The 20,743-nt window shown below is 46.3% G+C and overlaps 1 protein-coding gene across 1 annotated transcript in view; it reads left to right on the top strand.

Moving 5' to 3' along the window:
• The window catches only part of LOC124777310 (pickpocket protein 28-like), a 119,142-nt gene that overhangs the window by 80,842 nt on the left and 17,557 nt on the right, over positions 1–20,743 (top strand). The window contains exons 6-8 of the mRNA XM_047252664.1: positions 3,132–3,336; positions 5,781–6,051; positions 12,067–12,126. Coding sequence (XP_047108620.1) covers positions 3,132–3,336; positions 5,781–6,051; positions 12,067–12,126 — 536 coding nt within the window. The remainder of the gene's footprint in view (positions 1–3,131; positions 3,337–5,780; positions 6,052–12,066; positions 12,127–20,743) is intronic.

Genomic DNA, 20,743 nt, shown 5'->3' with positions numbered 1-20,743 from the left:
CCTACGACACTCCCCTGGGGCACACCTGAAATCGCTCTTACTTCGGAAGACTTCTCTCCATTGAGAATAATATGCTGCGTTCTGTTATCTAGGAACTCTTCAATCCAATCACACAATTGGTCTGATAGTCCATATGCTATTACTTTATTCATTAAACGACTGTGGGGAACTGTATCGAACGCCTTGTGGAAGTCGAGAAACACAACATCTACCTGGGAACCCGTGTCTATGGCCCTCTGAGTCTCGTGGACGAACTGCGCGAGCTGGGTTTCACACGATCGTCTTTTTCGAAACCCATGCTGATTCCTACAGAGTAGATTTCTAGTCTCCAGAAAAGTCATTATGCTCGAACATAATACGTGTTCCAAAATTCTGCAACAGATAGACGTTAGAGATATAGGTCTATAGTTCTGCACATCTGTTCGACGTCCCTTCTTGAAAACGGGGATGACCTGTGCCCTTTTCCAATCCTTTGGAACGCTACGCTCTTCTAGAGACCTACGGTACACTGCTGCAAGAAGGGGGGCAAGTTCCTTCGCGTACTCTGTGTGAAATCCAAGTGGTAGCCCATCAGGTCCAGCGGCCTTTCCTCTTTTGAGCGATTTTAAATGTTTCTCTATCCCTCTGTCGTCTATTTCGATATCTGCCATTTTGTCATATGTGCGACAATCTAGAGAAGGAACTACAGTGCAGTCTTCCTCTGTGAAACAGCTTTGGAAAAAGACATTTAGTATTTCGGCCTGTAGTCTGCCATCCTCTGTTTCAGTACCATTTTGGTCACAGAGTGTCTGGACATTTTCTTTTGATCCACCTACCGCTTTGACATAAGACCAAAATTTCTTAGGATTTTCTGCCAAGTTGTAGAAGTAACTTCTGGTGTATCCTATGGAAGCGCGTGGTGTCCCTTGTTATTCATCTTATATATTAATGATGTTGCGGACAATATTAATAGTAACCTCAGACTTGTTGCAGATGATGCAGTTACCTGTAGCGACCGAGCGAGGTGGCGCAGTGGTTAGCACACTAGACTCACATTCGGGAGGATGACGGTTCAGTCCCGCGTCCGGCCATCCTGATTTAGGTTTTCCGTGATTTCCCTAAATTTCTGCTGGCAAATGCCGGTATGGTTCCTTTGAAAGGGCACGGCCGACTTCCTACCCCGTCCTTCCCTAATCCGATGAGACCGACGACCTCGGTGTTTGGTCTCTTCCCCAAAACAATCCAATACCTGTAGCGAAGTACTATCTCAACGAAGCTGCAGAAATATTCAGTCAGATTTCGATAAGATTGCTTTAAACCCTGACAAATGTAAAACTGTGCACTTCTCTAAACGAAAAAAATAGTATCTTACGAATCTAGTACCAGTGAGTCACATGTGGAATCGGTAAACTTATACAAATCTGGGTTAAACACTTAGTACGGATATAAAACGTAACGATCACATAGCTCAATCATGGGTAAAGAAGGTAGCAGACTTCGGTTTATTGGTAGAATACCGGGGAAATGCAATCAGTCTACAAAGAAGATTGCTTACAAACCACTCGTGCGACCCATCCTAGAATATTGCTCAAGTTTGTGCAACCCATGCCACGTAGGACTATCAGGGGATATTGAACGTATACAGATAAGGGCAGGACGAATGGTCACAGGTTTGTTTGACCCACGCGAGAATGTCACAGATTTGTTGAAAGAACTGAATTGGCGGGAACCATCCCAAGAACTCTATAAAACATTTAAAGAACCGGCTTTAAATGATTACTCTGCATATCTCCCCCATAGGGATCGTGAGGACAAGATTAGATTGATTACAGCACGCACAGAGGCATTTAAAGAATTATTCTTCCTGTACTCCATACGTGAATGGAATGCGAAAAAGCCTTAATAACTCATACCGTGGGATGTACCCTTTGCCATGCACTTATTAGTCTTTCGAAGCGTATCGATGTAGATGCAGATGCAAATGCACACAAACATTCACCGATTCCTAGGTGCCTGTGAGATCGATGATCCCTTCGCCACCCTTCAGCTGTGTTGCTATGCCTCTGCACTAGCGTCGTTTGTCGCATGTAAAATCTGAGCTGTGTCGAAGGATTTCCTATTCTGCAGGTGCCTGAGAATTGGTGAATACTTGTCTCTGTTCCGGTACATTTTAAAAGTGCATTTGGGACCGAGGGGGTTGCCGAATTGGGGGGAGGGGGTTATTAGAGGGACCCTTTGCCCTTTTATTTACGAACACGTCAATGTCGCACCCTCACCCTCACATCCACATGCCACAGAAGGGCGCGAAAAACTATTTTGATCGGTCGCTAATGATTTCACCCTCTATAGCAGAGCAAACATTTCGTTTGCTACAATCCAAAAGGACGAGATCGCGTTCCATGAGGTTGCAGCTGGACGATTTACTTAGAGGAGGGGGGGCGGGGGGGGGGGTATCAGCAGTGTCAAAGATTGTCGAGGACGTCGTCCTACTGCACATTATATGGTAAACTATCGTTTTTGAGGACGAAAAGTATGAAAATGAATGTTCCAATTGAAAGGATCATTTCATTGACACCCTTTATGAGACCACTTGAGACCTCCTCTTGCCGATTCTGGGCAGCTGTCTGTCCCAAATGTTTTCCTCGTTACCCACATGAAACTCGTCTGATTTCAACAGTGTGCATCACGGTTCCAACTTCCATCACAGCAGAGCCAGGAGTAGGGGTGATGTGAGTAAGGGGAGGTGAGATGATCTTCTCACCGTGCGACACCTCCACGGTGGCGTTGGGTAGAATTGTGATGAAATTTTGTGCCATTGTGACACCATTAACCCACCCTCCACCTCACATGAACTCTGGCCTTGTTTTCGCCTCTGTCAACACGTTCTTGCTTGAAGCATCGTTGAGCCCGTGGGTGACGTCGCACGGTACCACGCTTCCGCACCATTGCAGAGAAAGGTAGGAGGCACTTTTGAGCCAAATTTCAGACTTCTGCGTCGTAATAGCAGCAAATGACGGGCTTTCAAAAAAGTTGCCCTTTAATATTGTTGGACAGTTTATTACTACCTGTTTGGTCTATCATGAAGCGCCAAGTGTGTATCTGTGTCATATGGATGATTGATGAGGATAGCTGGACATGTTTGGTGTGCGCAGCATACAGCGCCAGGAGGGGAACCTGCAGTATGGGTACCGAGCGCACAGCTGGACGCTGGAGGATGGCTACACAGCGGACTCCGGATATGACACGTATCCAGAGCGAGCACTGGGCGCCGGCGCGCGCAACGGCATGTTCGTGCTCCTCAGGGCCTTTTCCTACGACCTAGACTACATCTGCAGGGGCCCCGTGCAGGGGTTCAAGGTAAGATTCCGTCCTGCGGGCTTCCACAAGTGAGAACTAAAGCGATGAGTGTGCTTTTGCTCTACGTGTCTTTTGTTTTCGATCGACATAATTTTCAACATCAGTCAAAGTCAATGTAGGTTCAAATGGCTCTGAGCACTATAGGACTTAACTTCTAAGGTCATCAGTCCCCTAGAACTTAGAACTACTTAAACCTAACTAACCTAAGGACATCACACACAGCCATGCCCGAGGCAGGATTCGGACTTGCGACTGTAGCAGTCGCGCGGTTCCAGACTGTAGCGCCTAGAACCGCTCTGCCACACCGGCCGGCCTCGTGCTGGTGAAACGTCAGTAAAATCATGAGACGAACGTCGGCCGAAGAAATCGAGACAGAAGTAAATGGGCAGTTTGATTTTCCATTGCCTTCCTCTGACGTGTTATGAAGTGCTAAGTGTGTATCTGTGTCGTGTGGATGACTGACGAGTGCTTCTATGGTGTAGGGTTGGGTTTGTATTGTTGTAAACGAAGGGAAGGAAGAGGGCGAAACCTAGGGGAAATGTTTGCAGAATGAATTTAACTTTCCTGCGAAGTGTGCACTGATTTGAAATTCCGTGGCAGATTGAAACGGACCAGGACTCGAACCCGTGACGTTTGCTTTTACGGACAAGCGTACTATCGACTGATCTACCCAGTTATGACTCACATAGGTAGTAGAAGAGGTACTACCGGAAGTGGAGCTGTGAGGGCGAGAAGCAGATCGTGCTTGGATGCTCAGTCAGTTGAACGTCCCAGGATCGAGTCCCTGTCTGCCAGACACTTTTAACCTGCCATGAAGATTCACAAATTACACTACTGGCCATTAAAAATGCTACACCAACAAGAAATGCAGATGATAAACGGGTATTCCTTGGACAAATATATTGTACTAGAACTGACATGTGATTACATTCTCACGCCATTTGGATGCATAGATGCTGAGAAATTAGTACCCAGAACAACCACCTCTGGCCGTAATAACGGCCTTGATACGCCTGGGCATTGAATCAAACAGAGCTTGGATGGCGTGTACAGGTACAGCTGCCCATGCACCTTCAACATGACACCACAGTTCACCAAGAGTAGTGACTGGCGTATTGTGACGAGCCAGTTGCTCGGCCACCATTGACCAGACGTTTTCAATTGCTGAGAGATCTGGAGAATGTGCTGGCCAGGGCAGCAGTCCAACATTTTCTGTATCCAGAAAGGCACGTTCAGGACCTGCAACATGCGGTCGTGCATTATCCTGCTGAAACATAGTGTTTCGCAGGGATCGAATGAAGGGTAGAGCCACGGGTCGTAATCTGAAATGCAATGTCCATTGTTCAAAGTGCCGTCAATGCGAAAAAGAGGTGACCGAGACGTGTAACCAACGGCACCCCATACCATCACGCCGGGTGATACTCCAGTATGGCGATGACGAATACTCGCTTCCAATGTGCGTTCCCCGCGATGTCAGCAAACACGGCTGCGACCATCATGATGCTGTAAACAGAACCTGGATTCATCCGAAAAAATGACGTTTTGCCATTCTTGCACCCAGTTTCGTCGTTGAGTACACCATCGCAGGCGCTCCTGTCTGTGATGCAGCGTCAAGGGTAATCGCAGCTATGGTCTCCGAGCTGATAGTCCATGCTGCTGCAAACGTCGTCGAACTGTTCGTGCAGATGGTTGTTGTCTTGCAAACGTCCCCATCTGTTGACTCAGAGATCGAGATGTGGCTGCACGATCCGTTACAGCCATGCGGATAAGATGCCTGTCATCTGGACTGCTAGTGATACGAGGCCGTTGGGATCCAGCACGGCGATCCGTATTACCCTCCTGAACCCACAGATTCCATATTCTGCTAACAGTCATTGGATCTCGTCCGATGCGAGCAGCAATGTCGCGATACGATAAACCGTAATCGCGATAGGCTACAACCCGACCTTTATCAAAGTCGGAAACGTGATGGTACGCATTTATCCTCCTTACACGAGGCATCACAACAACGTTTCACCAAGCAAAGCCGGTCAGCTGCTGTTTGTATATGAGAAATCGGTTGGAAACTTTCCTCATGTCAGCACGTTGTAGGTGTCGCCATCGGTGCCAACCTTGTTTGAATGCTCTGAAAAGCATATCACAGCATCTTCTTCCTGCCGGTTAAATTCCGCACCTGTAGCACGTCATCTTCATGGTGTAGCAATTTTAATGGCCAGTAGCGTATATATACGTATACGTATATATACGTACAATCAGCTACTTGACATCCACGTCTGGGTATATGCCTCACGATCTTGATCTTATCTTGCCACTCAGAATGCAGCAAAGAATTCCTCAGTCCATCTACGTCGTCGACTCCAGTCTCACTGCATACGATTGTTCAGTCAGTGCTGTCAACCTATGAGCATAGAAAGGTGTACTTACTGTTCATCTGCTGGGAACAGGTGCTGCTGCACAACCCGGCGGAGGTTCCGCGCGTCAGCCTGCAGTACCTGCGCGCGCCGCTCAGCCAGGAGGTGGTGGTGGCCGTCAAGCCCAACATGATGACCACCAGCGACGGGCTGCGCTCTTACTCGCCGCACCGGCGCCAGTGCTACTTCCCGTACGAGCGCCACCTGCGCTACTTCAAGGTCTACACTCAGCAGAACTGCGAGCTCGAGTGCCTCACCAACTTCACACTCAGCCGCTGCTCCTGCGTGTCCTTCCACATGCCACGTGAGTCATACGCACACCAGCATGCACTACAGTCGACAGCTGCACAATCCATTTACATGTAAGGGCATAAGTTTGGTAGGCTTTTGTTGCCGTTGTCATTCATAATAAAATCTTTTTACAAGGGAACCTCCCCATCGCATCCCCCTCAGATTTAGTTATAAGTTGGCACAGTGGATAGGACTTGAAAAACTGAACACAGACCAATCGAGAAAACAGGAAGAAGTTGTGTGGAACTATGAAAAAAATAAGCAAAATGTACAAACTGAGTAGTCCATGCGAATGATAAGCAACATCAAGGACAGTGCGAGCGCAGGGGCGCCGTGGTCCCGTGGTTAGCGTGAGCAGATGCGGAACGAGAGGTCCTTGGTTCAAGTCTTCTCTCGAGTGAAAAGTTAACTATATTTTCGCAAAGTTATGGTCTGTCCGTTCGCTCACTGACGTCTCTGTTCACCGTAATAAGTTTAGTGCGTGTGTTTTGCGACCGCACCGCAAAACCGTGCGATTAGTGGACGAAATGACGTGCCTCTCCAATTTGATCGCAAGGTCGTAGGTCAACCGATTCCTCCACAGGATAACACGTCTGATATATTCTATATGACACTGGTGACGGCATGTGCGTCACATGACAGGAATATGTTGTCGACCCACCTAACTTGTACACTTGGCGAATGGGTAAAACATTCTTCTACCCTGCCCGATTTAGGTTTTCTTGTGGATGTGATAATCACCCCCCAAAAAGTGATGAAAACATAAGAGTTTGTCACATAAACTGCAACAAATGAATGAAACAGTTTCACAGTCGCGCAGTTTTCCCTATGCTCTGTCAAAACATATGTTTTTAACGTTTTCAAATTTTTCCGTGTGTAGACCGTCAAATCCTGCATATGTCCAAGCAAATCTGAACATGTCCTGGAATTTTGGAGAGCGCAGTTGATCATGTGTGAGTGCCTGAACTTTGATAACTGACACACGTTCACGTAAACAACTCTGCTCTGTGTACCTGTGCAGCTTCGCAAAATCATAGAATCTTTTCAGAAAGTATTTCACTTACCGAAAACCAAACACTTCTAACGTTTGCACAAGGAATGGTAATCAAGTCTACTCTCACATTAAAATTGTCTGAAAATCAAAAATTAAACTTTTCACTCGAGGGAAGACTTGAACCAAGGACCTCTCGCTCCGCAGTTGCTCACGCTAACCACGTGTTTTTTTTTCAATTTATTAGTCATAACATTCCACAGTAGTACGGGACCACGGCGCTCCTGAGCTCAAACTATCCTCGATGTTGCCTATCTTGCGCATGGACTGCTCAGTTTGTATAGTTTGCTTATTTTTTTCATAGTTCCACACAACTTCTTCCTGTTTTCTCGATTGATCTGTGTTCAGTTTTTCAAGGCCTATCGACTGTGCCAACTTATAACTAAATCTGAGGGGGGCGCGAGTGGGAGGTTCCCTTGTTAGTAGTTAGGCAGAGTCATATTTCTCTTCAGATGTCTTCAATGGCGTTTCGATCGCTATATTGGGCTCTTCTTTAGGATTTCACAGGTGCCCATGGATGGCTGGTCTATTTTCCCGGGCATTTTAGGAAATGCGGGGTTACTGGGTGAAATTTTTCAGGCTGCCGTTGGTGGGCCATCGTCACCGAAGAATTACTGGGAAGCAGATATTCAACGAGAAACTTGTCATGTCGCCTCAGTGATTTGCTGGTAATGTTCCTCGATGCCGACCCAGGGAGAGAGGCATGACAGCCTCGAAGAAGAAAGTCGAACATTCGTGGTGGCGAACCGAACCAGATGGCACGTTGATGTTGATGATCCTGACGCCACCAAACTGACAGCCATATCTCTGGCATCCAGGCGAGAGGCAACTGCATCAGCGGGGATACCATCACGTAAGAGAATCGCCATCCCACTACCAGTAGAGTAGGGGAAGCATGGGAGACACATACTGTAAAACTGTGGGGAGCACAAAAAGTTATAGAATGCACCGCCTAAAGGAGGGCAACTTCAACATCCACAGCATACAGCATTTCACGGACTAATACCAGTTTATGGCGCACATGAATGGATTGACAGTGACAGTGACCGTGGCTATGCGATGAGTTAGAAAAGCTGACATCGCCAGTAGGGAGAACGACGCAAAAGCGGAGGAAGCGTGGGCAGCTCCGCATCAGGACTCCATGGAAGGGCACATCACTGTGGTGGGGAGGCGCTGTTCTCACTAAAGGGGTTCCATCGCTCTGCAAACCTCCAGAATGTCCATCCCCAGCTTCAACTTAGCCTACCCAGGAGACAGACATCTCACCTGGCCAGTTCAATGGCACACTGTCAGAGATGCGCCCGCAGGTAGCGTCAGGCACAAAAAGTTGGACAACCACTTCAGACACATGGTAAGATCAGTGGCCGTAAGTGGATGCTGACTGGAGACTGAGGTGAAAGAGATGTTGCATCATCTGGTGTCAGGTTGTCCGAAGACAGGGCATCGTCTATAAGAGGGTGCACAAATCCGATGGAGGTAATCATCAGAAGAGGTATGGCACCGCCTCTTCCGTTTCCTCGGCGTCTGTTGCTTCCTAAAATATTATTACATATTAGACGTCGGACAGCTATTGTCTAATATGAGGCCAGACAGCAGAAAAGCAAATGTTGGTAGAGCTCTATGATCAAACCATGGTCAGGACAAATGGCTTGCGTCTGCTGACAGCCATCGTTCATTGACACTGGTTCGGGCGGCAGTTTAGGCGAGACAAGCGAAACGTTCGTAGTATCGTCGAGAGGAGTCGAAGCCAGTGCCGACTGATTCAGAGTGGGCGCAGCAGGCAGCCCCGCCATGGACACGTAAGTTAATGGTAAGACATTTGGCCCTGCAGAGAGAGGACATCTCTGATAGATGTCTGAACCAATCTACGTCAGAGACATTCAGAATGGACTTGGCATTCCTGGCTACAACCGGAAAAAGTGTGCGGCTGGCCACCCTACATGCCGGCCGGGTTGGCCGAGCGGTTCTAGGCGCTACAGTCTGGATCCGCGTGACCGCTACGGTCGCAGGTTCGAATCCTGCCTCGGGCATGGGTGTGTGTGATGTCCTTAGGTTAGTTAGGTTTAAGTAGTTCTAAGTTCTAGGGGACTGATGACCTCAGATGTTAAGTCCCATAGTGCTCAGAGCCATTTGAACCATTTGAACCACCCTACATGACAACAGCCCTGCAGCCGGCAGTAACGAAGTGAGAAGGCACGTATTTCGTTAGTTCAGTTTTTATCTGACAGTCACGATTGAAGACATGGTAGATTTCGAATGTCTTCGACGTTTCAGCAGCGTGGCTGACGTTGTTGTCATAAGGTTTAAAGGTGCCACCATAACATATGACGGCACCTCAAATGGGAGTTCGAACACCCTCAACTTTCAGAGGCCAAAACCAGCATGATCAATGACGACAGACACTATATGGCCGTCAGAGTACCAGAACTTGAGATAGATAGCATGGCGCCACACAACATCGGTGCACAACCCTTCATTCGCCAGCTTTACGTAGACAGTGGTCCCCAAGACCGAAAAATGGATTCCAAGAACAGCTTGCGATAGGGAGACGTATTTCTTTCCATATAAACTGTTCTAGTTCATACGCTTTTGGTCGTTCATGATCCAAAGCAAAAGTTAATTTAAACGTGGCTTGGTGAGAGGAAAATGCCGTGATGATCGAGACAAGCCGCTATGCGGCAGTAAACAGAAGCTCTCGCTCGCAAGTAGCACGACAGGTGAGATACAAACAAGACATACTCACCTCATCATTGCCGACGGCAGACTGACCGACAGAGCTACCCAACCACGACTCACGACCTGCCCAGCTTTACTTCCACCAGTACCCATCTCCTACGTTCCCAACTTCACAGCAGCTTTCATACGATCTCTGGTGTCTTGACAGTTCTTCCCTGGTGGTACCAATAGCCACTACTACTGCTTGGGTAGCTCAGGCGGTAGACCACTTGCCCGCAACAGTTCGAATAACACCCTAGCACACAGTTTTAATCTATCTGAAAGTTTCAAAGCCACGTTTAAAGCAGGGAAGGGGAAGCTAATACTTCTCTCTCTCAGCATCAAAACACCTGCTTTTGGCTCTGAGCACTATGGGACTCAACTGCTGAGGTCATTAGTCCCCTAGAACTTAGAACTAGTTAAACCTAACTAACCTAAGGACATCACAAACATCCGTGCCCGAGGCAGGATTCGAACCTGCGACCGTAGCGGTCTTGCGGTTCCAGACTGCAGCGCCTTTAACCGCACGGCCACTTCGGCCGGCAAAACACCTGCTTTTCTCAGCCATCATCTTTCGCAGAATGGAAGAACAGCCTCTGTTCTCTACACCACTCATTTACAGGTTTAAAGAAAGCATGACGTGAACATATGTCTTACATCCGTCAAATGGCTAAGAAAGTAGCATACATCAATTACTTAGGTATACACGTTAATGAGTGAAGTGCACATTGAAAACAGAGAAGCATACACCCTTTGAGGCAAAATAAGCAGAAAGAACACAAAAAATAAATATTGATTACAACAGGTTTGATTCCATATGGAATCAGACTGTGCAGCAACTGCATTTATTTTAAGAAATAAAGACTACAGCAATCAGTCGCAAACACTGTTTACTGCAAATCCAGATTTTGGAGACTTTGTAGCCTTCTTCGGTGCAGTAAAGGTAAATAAAAACTTTGGAACCACTTATACGGTGTGGTTGGAAACAGACTGAAAAACGTGTAAGGTTCAAAAATGGCTCTGAGCACTATGGGACTTAACATCTATGGTCATCAGTCCCCTAGAACTTAGAACTACTTAAACCTAACTAACCTAAGGACAACACACAACACCCAGTCATCACGAGGCAGAGAAAATCCCTGACCCCACCGGGAATCGAACCCGGGAACCCGGGAACCCGGGCGTGGGAAGCGAAAACGCTACCGCACGACCACGAGCTGCGCACAAACGTGTAAGGGTTTTGCAGGATAGGCCGTGCTGAGAAATAACTGTTAAGAAAAAAATCGATATGTTGCGCCGTTTCCAAGTTAATTAGTATTGAAGTTAGCCAGTCAGGCCATTGGGTACCCAAACTCAAGCGGCCCGCCAGAGACGGTGTCAAAATGGTTCAAATGGCTCTAAGTACTATGGGACTTAACATCTGAGGTCATCAGTCCCCTAGACTCAGAACTAGCCTAACTAACCTAAGGACATCGCACACATCCATGCCCGAGGCATGATTCGATCCTACGACCGTAGCAGCAGCGCGGTTCCGGACTGAAGCGCCTAGAACCGCTCGGCCACAGCGGCTGGCGAGACGGTGTCGCCAAACATGTTCTTAGTTTAGCTTCCAATAACCGAACAATGACACAAAAATTGGACAAGGGACTGTAGTAAGGGTCGAACCAGAGCCAAATGCTGAGCAGTCTTGTATGCTCTCATCTGCGCTATGAGATCAGCTGGCTGGCCACTTGAATTTGCGTTTGCAACGGCCTGATTGGCTAACTTCAATGCTAATTAACTCGGAAACGGCGCAACGGGTCGAATTGTTTTCTTTAGAATTATTTCTCAGCACAACCAACCGTGCTACACCCTTACAACCTTTTCATACTCTTTTTCACCACTTTGAATATACACATAGTCTCAACTGGACTATCCGAGGTGTCAAAGGCTGAGTTCACACTCGCAATAACTTACGTTTAGTCTCTGAAGATGACTGCATAGTGACCGAGATATGGATTTACAATATACATTATTTGTGACTGATTGCTGTAAACGTTATTACTGAATATATATTTTAGCATGGATTTCTTCAGAGAGTTCGAGTTTGTGTTTTTCAACTAGCTGTTACGGTGTTTTGGTGAACCTATCTCTGTGAATACTTTGTGTCTTTGTTCTGCTCAGTTGTGTAGCGTGTATTCTGTGATCGCATTTAGTGGCAGTTAGATGCAATGTCGCTCATAGTGAATGCATGTTGATGTATTGGGTTTGTATGTGTTTCAGGTACCGAGGAAACGCCAATATGTGGCTCTGGCAGTACTCCATGTGTGCAGAAAAGTGCTGGTAAGAAAGTGCAGCATATCGAGAACCACTCTTTTGTACAGAACTGTGTTCCAACACAATAAACATTGTTTCGCATTAAAAAAAAAGTATCACAGCTTTCATATGTTGTCAAATACATGTTCGTCTTGAGCATGTAAGTTGCAATATTTGCATAACCCCACTGGTGCATAGTCGTTACTTACATTTAGCAACCACTTGCATTATTTCCCATTTCGCCTGAAGTGTGCTGTGTACTGGAATAGCGCCATGTCTTTTACCAAAGATAACAAGAAAAGTATATTCTCATGAGGCGATTCTGTCCTTTACTATTCTCTACTTTCAAGGTATCGCTGTAAAACATAATACAATTTGTCTATGTCTGATTTTGGACCTTACTTTGTAATTCTTCTTGTTTTTGAAGGGATCCAGTCTCCCTCATTACTAGTAGCTATCCCCTTCAGCTTTGTCCTTTCTAATCGTGTCATCTTCTTCCCATAAAATAATATAATAATAAATTATTACAAATTAATGTATTCATACGTGAAACTTCCTGGCAGATTAAAACTGTGTGCTGGACCGAGACTCGAACTCGGTACCTTTGCCTTTCGCGGGCAAGTGCTCTACAAACTGAGCTACCCAACCACGACCTGTCGCCACACCTTCAGTGCTGCCAGTACCTCGTCTCGTATCTTCCAAACTTCACAGAAGCTCTTCCGCGAACCTTGCAGAACTAGCACTCCGGGAAGGAAAGATATTGCGGAGACATGGCTTAGCCACAGCCTGGTAGAGCACTTGCCCGCGAAAGGCGAAGGTCCCGAGTTCGAGTCTGGGTCCGGCACACAGTTTAAATCTGCCACACTCCGCTGCAGAGTGAATATCTCATTCTGGATATTCATACGTACTTAAGTATGATTTTTTTCTCCTGTGGTGGCAACGTGGCAAAATCCTTGTTATACATTCCACTTATCTCATTCCAAGCATCGGCCTTTTTACTTTGTTCGAATAATCAGCTGTGGAACAATCTCACAGTACTGGACTAAGTTGCACTTCCGCAATGAAACTCTCTACGTCTAACACACTGTTTTTTTATAGTGTTAGACACGCACGACAGACCTTTACTAGTGATCTAGACTGGTCATTGAGCAGAAACAATAGAACCGCTGTGTCAATTATGTGTAACGAAGCTGAGCGCGGAAGGAGACAAGCAGCTCACAGTATCCCGTGTGAAAGCTCCCATGAAGCTCTGTGTAAAGGGTGTGCCGGGCGATTCACTTGACAAGCTACACTGTGGCTCACTGAGCCTAAATGGACGTCTGCGTCTCTCGTGTGAAAGGTCACGTAATGTACAATGCAAGGCGAATCGTTTCAGCTCTCTGCAGCTAAATGCACCGCCCCCCGTGTGAAAGCGCCCTTACCCCACTGAACTATTGTTGCTATTTATAGCCGAGTCAGCACTGCTTCGATTCTCGAGCTCTTTGATGCTCTTTTGTTCTTCACAGTTCGCACTGGTTCTCCGTGAAACGTATGTTCTCTCAGCGTCTTCCAGCTTTGGTGGATGTGATGGCCGGTGAGATTTTAATAAACTGAGTGCCGGATCCCAGGCCTTATTTAAATTGAACCCTCCGGCCCTGTTTGTCCGGTTTTCTGACTTTTTTATTCCGACAGACTCATTAATTATCCTGTCCCAGAAACTTGGCGTTTGCACCCCATATTTCATTTCATGATTATATTCGAGGCAGCAGTGGACGTTGGGAATTGAATTCGGCTATAAATGGCAGTGTGAGAGCAATATTTTACAATCCGCAAAAAACTTTATAATCTGGGACACTATTGCCACGATAAATCATGTGAGAAATAAAACTGCTTCAGCCGTAAAATCCTTTTATTCTTAGGTACTCCCGGTTTCACAGCACTTAACAGCTGCAACTTCAGATGCAAATCTGCATATAAGTGGAAGAACAACTACGTAGAAAAATATGTAATCACAAGCTAAGATGAAACTGTAACGAAAAATGCACTCACTAGAGTATAGTAATGACATACGAGGGTCAATTTTATAGTTAGATCCGATTTGTGATGAGAGTAAGAGGAACTTTATTTATGAACGTAAATTGTATCACAAATAGCAATATGCACATTTTTTTAACTTTTAAACATAGTCATCATGAACATTTGAACATTTGTCAAGACGTGGCACCAGCTTTTGGATCCGAGCATCAAAGAACTCTGCGGCCTGACCATCAAACCAGTTAGTAACAGTTTCTTTCAACTTCTCATCATATTACAAGCGCTTTCCGTGTTTTGGAAACAGATGAAAATATGACGGTGCTAAGTCAGGGCTGTACGAAGAATGATCTAGTAATTCCCTACGAAACTTGCCCGATTGCGTCTTTGTTCTTGCCACAATGTGAGGCCGAGCATTGTCGTGGAGCAAAACGCCACCGCTAAAAGCCGGCGATTTTGAATAGCACGCTTAAGCTTTAATAATTTTCACAGTATCTCTCCGCGTTTATTGTCACTCCTCTTGACAAGAAGTCTAACAGAAGAATGCCTTACCGGTCCCAGAAAACAGTGGCCATGATTTTCCGTATTGAAGTTCTTGTTTGAATTTTCGTGTTTCGTCGGGGAGTCTAGATGATGCCACTCACTGGATTGATATTTATTCTCTGGACTGTAGTGCCCCTTCAATGTTTCATCACCAGTCAGAGTGTGACTGAAGAACTCGTCATTGTCATAGTGATAGCGCTCCAAACCGGACAATGAATGTGCCATTCGCTTTGTTTTGTGTTCTTTTGTCAACATTTTCGGCCCCATCTCGCACACACTTTTGTAGTGAAGTTTGTCAGTAACAATGTGATAAAGGACTGATGTTGAAACTTGTGGAAATTTCTAACGCAGCTCATCAATAATGAAGCGCCTGTTCTGGCGAGTTGCCTCATCAACTTTTTGTGTCAAATCTTTATTCATCAACTTCTTCTTGTGTCAAATCATTATTCATGACAGTAAGCCGTCCAGATCATTCTTCATCATGAGCATTTCTCCTGCCTTCATTTAACAACGTACACCATTCACGCACATTTCCACCATTCATTGCAGCTGCATCACAAACTTGAACAAGTTGTCGATGAATTTCAGCAGGACGAATTTATTTTACATTTAAGAACCGAATAACCGAGCACACTTCACAATCGGCGGATTACTGATTCGCACGGTAACAATTGAAGCGATATAACCATACAACTAAGACCGGCAGACACATGAGCGTATTGGCGGCATAGTGAGAGATTAGCCAAGAATGTCCGACCGTGAACGGACATCACGTGACAGGAAACGCGGACACGGTGCGCTACCGGTTCTTACTGTCAAAATGACCCTCATACACGAGAAATTACGCGAAGACCCAGCCTTCATAGTCAGTTCCATGGAATAGATTATCCGCAGAAAGGTGTATGTCTTAAAAATTATAACATATGACAGGGAACGCTTCCGTAAAACCTACGGAGAAGGGCAAAAAATAGTGAAGAGAAATTTTACGCAGTGTTACATGGATTAGAAGGAAATGAAAGAGGCAGTCATCGAACGTCATCGTGTATAAGTGAGCACCCACTATGACTTGTTGGCTAGGTGACAGTCCACCGGCTAAAAACTTATAAACGTCGTAATAGTTGTCAAGGAAAATGGAAGGGCATATCTGTCTTCCCATTAAAACCTAGATTCCAACATGATACCGAGCGAGGTGGCGCAGTGGTTAGACACTGGACTCGCATTCGGGAGGACGAAGGTTCAATCCCGCGTCCGGCCATCCTGATTTAGGTTTTCCGTGATTTCCCTAAATTGCTCCAGGCAAATGCCGGGATGGTTCCTTTCAAAGGGCACGGCCGACTTCCTTCCCCGTCCTTCCCTAATCCGATGAGACCGATGACCTCGCTGTCTGGTCTCCTTCCCCGAACCAACCAACCAACCAACCAACCAACATGATGCTATAATAAGGAGCTGCGATCCATGACGTGAAGGTTTAGCCAGCAAACCAAATAAGTTGCACAAAGCATGAACATCAGACAGACGTAAAAGGAAAACACTAACATGTAATGCAGAAACGATAGATACCATGTTTCTTGACTTCCGCAAGGCGTTCGATACAGTTCCCCACAGTCGATTAATGAACAAAGTAAGAGCATATGGACTATCAGACCAATTGTGTGATTGGACTGAAGAGTTCCTAGATAACAGAACGCAGCATGTCATTCTCAATGGAGAGAAGTCTTCCGAAGTAAGAATAATTTCAGGTGTGCCGCAGGGGAGTGTCGTAGGACCCTTGCTATTCACAATATACATAAACGACCTTGTGGATAACATCGGAAGTTCACTGAGGCTTTTTGTGGATGATGCTGTAGTATATCGAGAGGTTGTAACAATGGAAAACTGTACTGAAATGCAAGAGGATCTGCAGCGAATTGACGCATGGTGCAGGGAATGGCAATTCAATCTCAATGTAGACAAGTGTAATGTGCTGCGAATACATAGAAAGAAAGATCCCTTATCATTTAGCTACAATATAGCAGGTCAGCAACTGGAAGCAGTTAATTCCATAAATTATCTAGGAGTACGCATTAGGAGTGATTTAAAATAGAATTATCATATAAAGTTGATCGTCGGTAAAGCAGATGCCAGACTGAGATTCATTGGAAGAATCCTAAGGAAATGCAATCCGAAAACAAAGGAAGTAGGTTACAGTACACATGTTCGCCCACTGCTTGAATGCTGCTCACCAGTGTGGGATCCGTACCAGATAGGGTTGATAGAAGAGATAGAGAAGATCCAACGGAGAGCAGCGCGCTTCGTTACAGGATCATGTAGTAATCGCGAAAGCGTTACGGAGATGATAGATAAACTCCTGTGGAAGACTCTGCAGGAGAGACGCTCAGTAGCTCGGTACGGGCTTTTGTTGAGGTTTCTAGAACATACCTTCACCGAGGAGTCAAGCAGTATACGTATATCTCGCGAAGTGACCATGAGGATAAAATCAGAGAGATTAGAGCCCACAGAGAGGCATACCGACAATCTTTCTTTCCACGAACAATACGAGACTGGAATAGAAGTGAGAATCGATAGAGGTACTCAAACTACCCTCCGCCACACACCGTCAGGTGGCTTGCGGTGTATGGATGTAGATGTAGATGTAAATAAACTAAATCGTACCCAAGAAACAGCCTGATATACCGGGAACACAGAAGGGATGGTAAAGATTGATTTCAAAAGAAAGAACTTACAAGAAAGAGAGATACGCACCATTGTGGGCAGTGCACATCAAAATGCCCAAGCACTACTGGGAAACACGAGTAACAGGCCAGCAAGTAGCGCGGGCATGCGCGATGGAGTGTGTACATGAATACGGACCGCTACGGTCGCAGGTTCGAATCCTGCCTAGGGCATGGATTTGTGTGATGTCCTTAGGTTAGTTAACGTTTAAGTAGTTCTAAGGTCTAGGGGACTGATGACCTCAGAAGTTGAGTCCCATAGTGCTCAGAGCCATTTGAGCCATGAACACGGAAGCGGGAACGATGTGGAATGTCTGTGTCAGACTCTCGCGGGTTGGACGAGAAGGCTGCGTAGATCCCTTGCATTTAATAAACAATACAAATGTTCTTACACGTCTAAGTGAGTCTACGATATCGTATGTCAATAAATCAAAGAGCCAAAATATCCAAAAGCACAAAAGTTGCCTAATTTATGTTTTTAGCTAGCATTAAAAAGGAAAAATTAAATATGTAATTGTTATAAACTGAGGTGACAGAAGTCGTGGGCTACCTCCTAATATCGTGTCGGACCTCTTTTGCCAGGCGTAGTGCAGCAATCGACGTGGCATGGGTTCAATGAGTCATTGGAAGTCCCCAGTAGAAACATTGCGCCATGCTGCGTCTATAGCCATCCATAATTACGCAAGTGTTGCTGGTGCAGAATTTTGAGCACGAACTGGCCTCTCTGTTCTGTCCCATAGATGCTCCACGGACTTCATGGCGGGAGATCTGGGTGGCCAAATCATTCGCTCGAATTGTCCAGCATGTTCTGACATGGCGCTTTGTCAACCATAAAAATTCCATCGTTATTTCAGAACCTAGGGGTCCATGAACGGCTGCAAATTGTCTCCAAGTAGTCGAAAATAACCATCTAAAGTCAATGATCTATTCAGTTTGATCAGAAGACCGAATCTCTTCCATGTAGACCAAACCCACACAATTATGGAGCCACCACCTGCTAACAAAGTGCCTTGTTGATAACTTGGGTCCAATGAGTTCGTGGGGTCTGAGTCACATTCGGTTCCTACCATCAGCTCTTACCAACTGAAATCGGGACTCATCTAACCAGGCCACGTTTTCCACTCGTCTAGGGTCCAACTGGCACGGTCACAACTCCAGGAGAAGCGCTGTAGGTGATATCGTGCTGTTAGCGAAGGCACTCGCGTTGGTCGCCTACTGCCATAGCCCATTAACGCCAAATGTCGCCGACTGTCGTAACATTTGCGGCACAACACAGCAGTGAATCTGCACGTAATGGATTTGACAAGTCCACGGTAGGTTTCCGGAAGTATGTACGTCTACCCACCGATCGCGCAACTCCCATAGCTGGTCAGGGAGCTGCCGTCCGATGGCGTCTCAATTGCACGAGCTCTAACTATTGTCACCTTACTGGAGACATTTCTAAGTTATGTAATGATAATCGTATGATATGTGAGATTGTGGAATACTGTCTTGCAGTATGTAAGGAATCTACTTGCTGACAACTAATATGAAAAAAGAGCTGAATTAGTTACAAACTACGGCGTGCACATACTTTATTCAACATGGAAACTTCACTACAGATATTCGGATTCAGGTTATGACATGTTCGGTATTCCTGTCATTTTTGGCGATGACGTGGCGCAGACGAATAGCGGAATTCTGCATGGCCCGCTGAAGTGTCGGAACATTGGGTTGGGTTGATTTGGTGGAAGAGACCAAACAGTGAGGTTATCGGTGTCATTGGATTAGGGAAGCACGGGGAAGGACGTCAAAGGAACCATCCCGGCATTTGTCTGAAGCGATTTAGGGAGATCACGGAAAACCTAAATCAGGATGGCCGGACGCGGAATTGAGCCGTCGTCCTCTCGAATGCGGGTCCAGTGTGCTAACCGCTCGGTTGTCGGAACATTGATGCTGTCGATGACCTTCTCAGTGGTTGTTTTCAGTTGAGCAGTAGTTTTGGAGATTATTGCTGTACACCTTGCCTTTAATATAGCCCCACAAAAGGTAGTCGCATGCGTACAGATCCGGAGAATAAGCGGGCAATCGAGGCCCATGCCAGAGGCGTATGGGTACCCTATAGCCAGAATGCGGTACCAAAGCGCTCCTCGAGGACATCACTCTCCTGCTTCGATGGGGTCGATCTCTGACTTGTATGAAGCAAATTTTGTCAAAATCAGGGTCACTTTGGATAATGGGGATGAAATCATCTTCCAAAACCTTCACGTACTGTTCGGTAGCCATTGTGCCATCAAGGAATATCGCACCGATTATTCCTTGACTGGATACTGCACACCACACAGTGAGCCGTTAAGGATGAAGTGACTTCCCGATCGCGAAATGCAGATTCTTGGTCCCCTAAATGCGCCATTGCCTTTTGACGAAACCATCCAAATGAAAGTGGGCTTCGTCGCTAGACCAAACTATAATCTGCATACTAATTCCCATCTTGCCCAGTTGGTATACTTGTCTCTGCCGCCATATACAAGGGCTGTATGAGCTTTCCGACCACGGTATTTCCTATCGTTTTGTAGATGCCACAGCTGCCGAGGGACTTCCAACCAAGTAGTTTACCACCTTGCGATTTCCGACCAGGGCCTCCCCCACTACTGATTCATGCCAGCCATTCAACTGCTGCAGCCGGCCGTGGGGGCTGAGCGGTTCTAGGCGCTTCAGTCTGGAACCGCGCGACCACTACGGTCGCAGGTTCGAATCCTGCCTCGGGCATGGCTGTGTGTGATGTCCTTAGGTTAGTTAGGTTTAAGTAGTTCTAAGTTCTAGAGGACCGATGACCTCAGTTGCTAAGTCCCATAGTGCTCAGAGCCATTTGAACTCACTGCAGCAGGTATGTTCTCACTGTCAGTCAGGCGGTGCCCTCGTCGACAGCGTTCATTTCTGTATGCGAGGGGCGTCCAATACGTAATGCAACGTATTTTTGTGGTTGGTTTGATCTGGTTTGTGGGCACATTTAGGGGACCAAGAATCTGCATTTCGCGATCGAGAAGTCGTTTTTTTCTGAAAGCAGAGTGTTTTCAATCAAGATTCCAATACACCATATTATTCCCCAGTTTTTTGGCTACAAAACCCTATTTTTCAACATAATCTACGTTCAATGCGACCGCCTCACATCACTTTACTTGGAGGGCCTGTATGCTCGCATGGTACTACTCTACAGGTCGACGTCGAAGCCAACGGTTTCACGTATCAATTACCTCCCCATCATCTACATACTGCTTTCCCGCAGAGTGGATCCTTCGCAGGGCCTAACAGATGGAAATGAGAGGTGCGAGATCCCGGCTGAAGACTGGATGAGGAAGAACAGTCCAATGAAGTTTTCTGAGCTCCTTTCGGGTGTGCAG

The sequence above is a fragment of the Schistocerca piceifrons genome, chromosome 2 (genome assembly GCF_021461385.2).
Source record: "Schistocerca piceifrons isolate TAMUIC-IGC-003096 chromosome 2, iqSchPice1.1, whole genome shotgun sequence".
Taxonomy (NCBI): domain Eukaryota; kingdom Metazoa; phylum Arthropoda; class Insecta; order Orthoptera; family Acrididae; genus Schistocerca; species Schistocerca piceifrons.
This window is presented reverse-complemented; position numbering and strand designations above follow the sequence as displayed.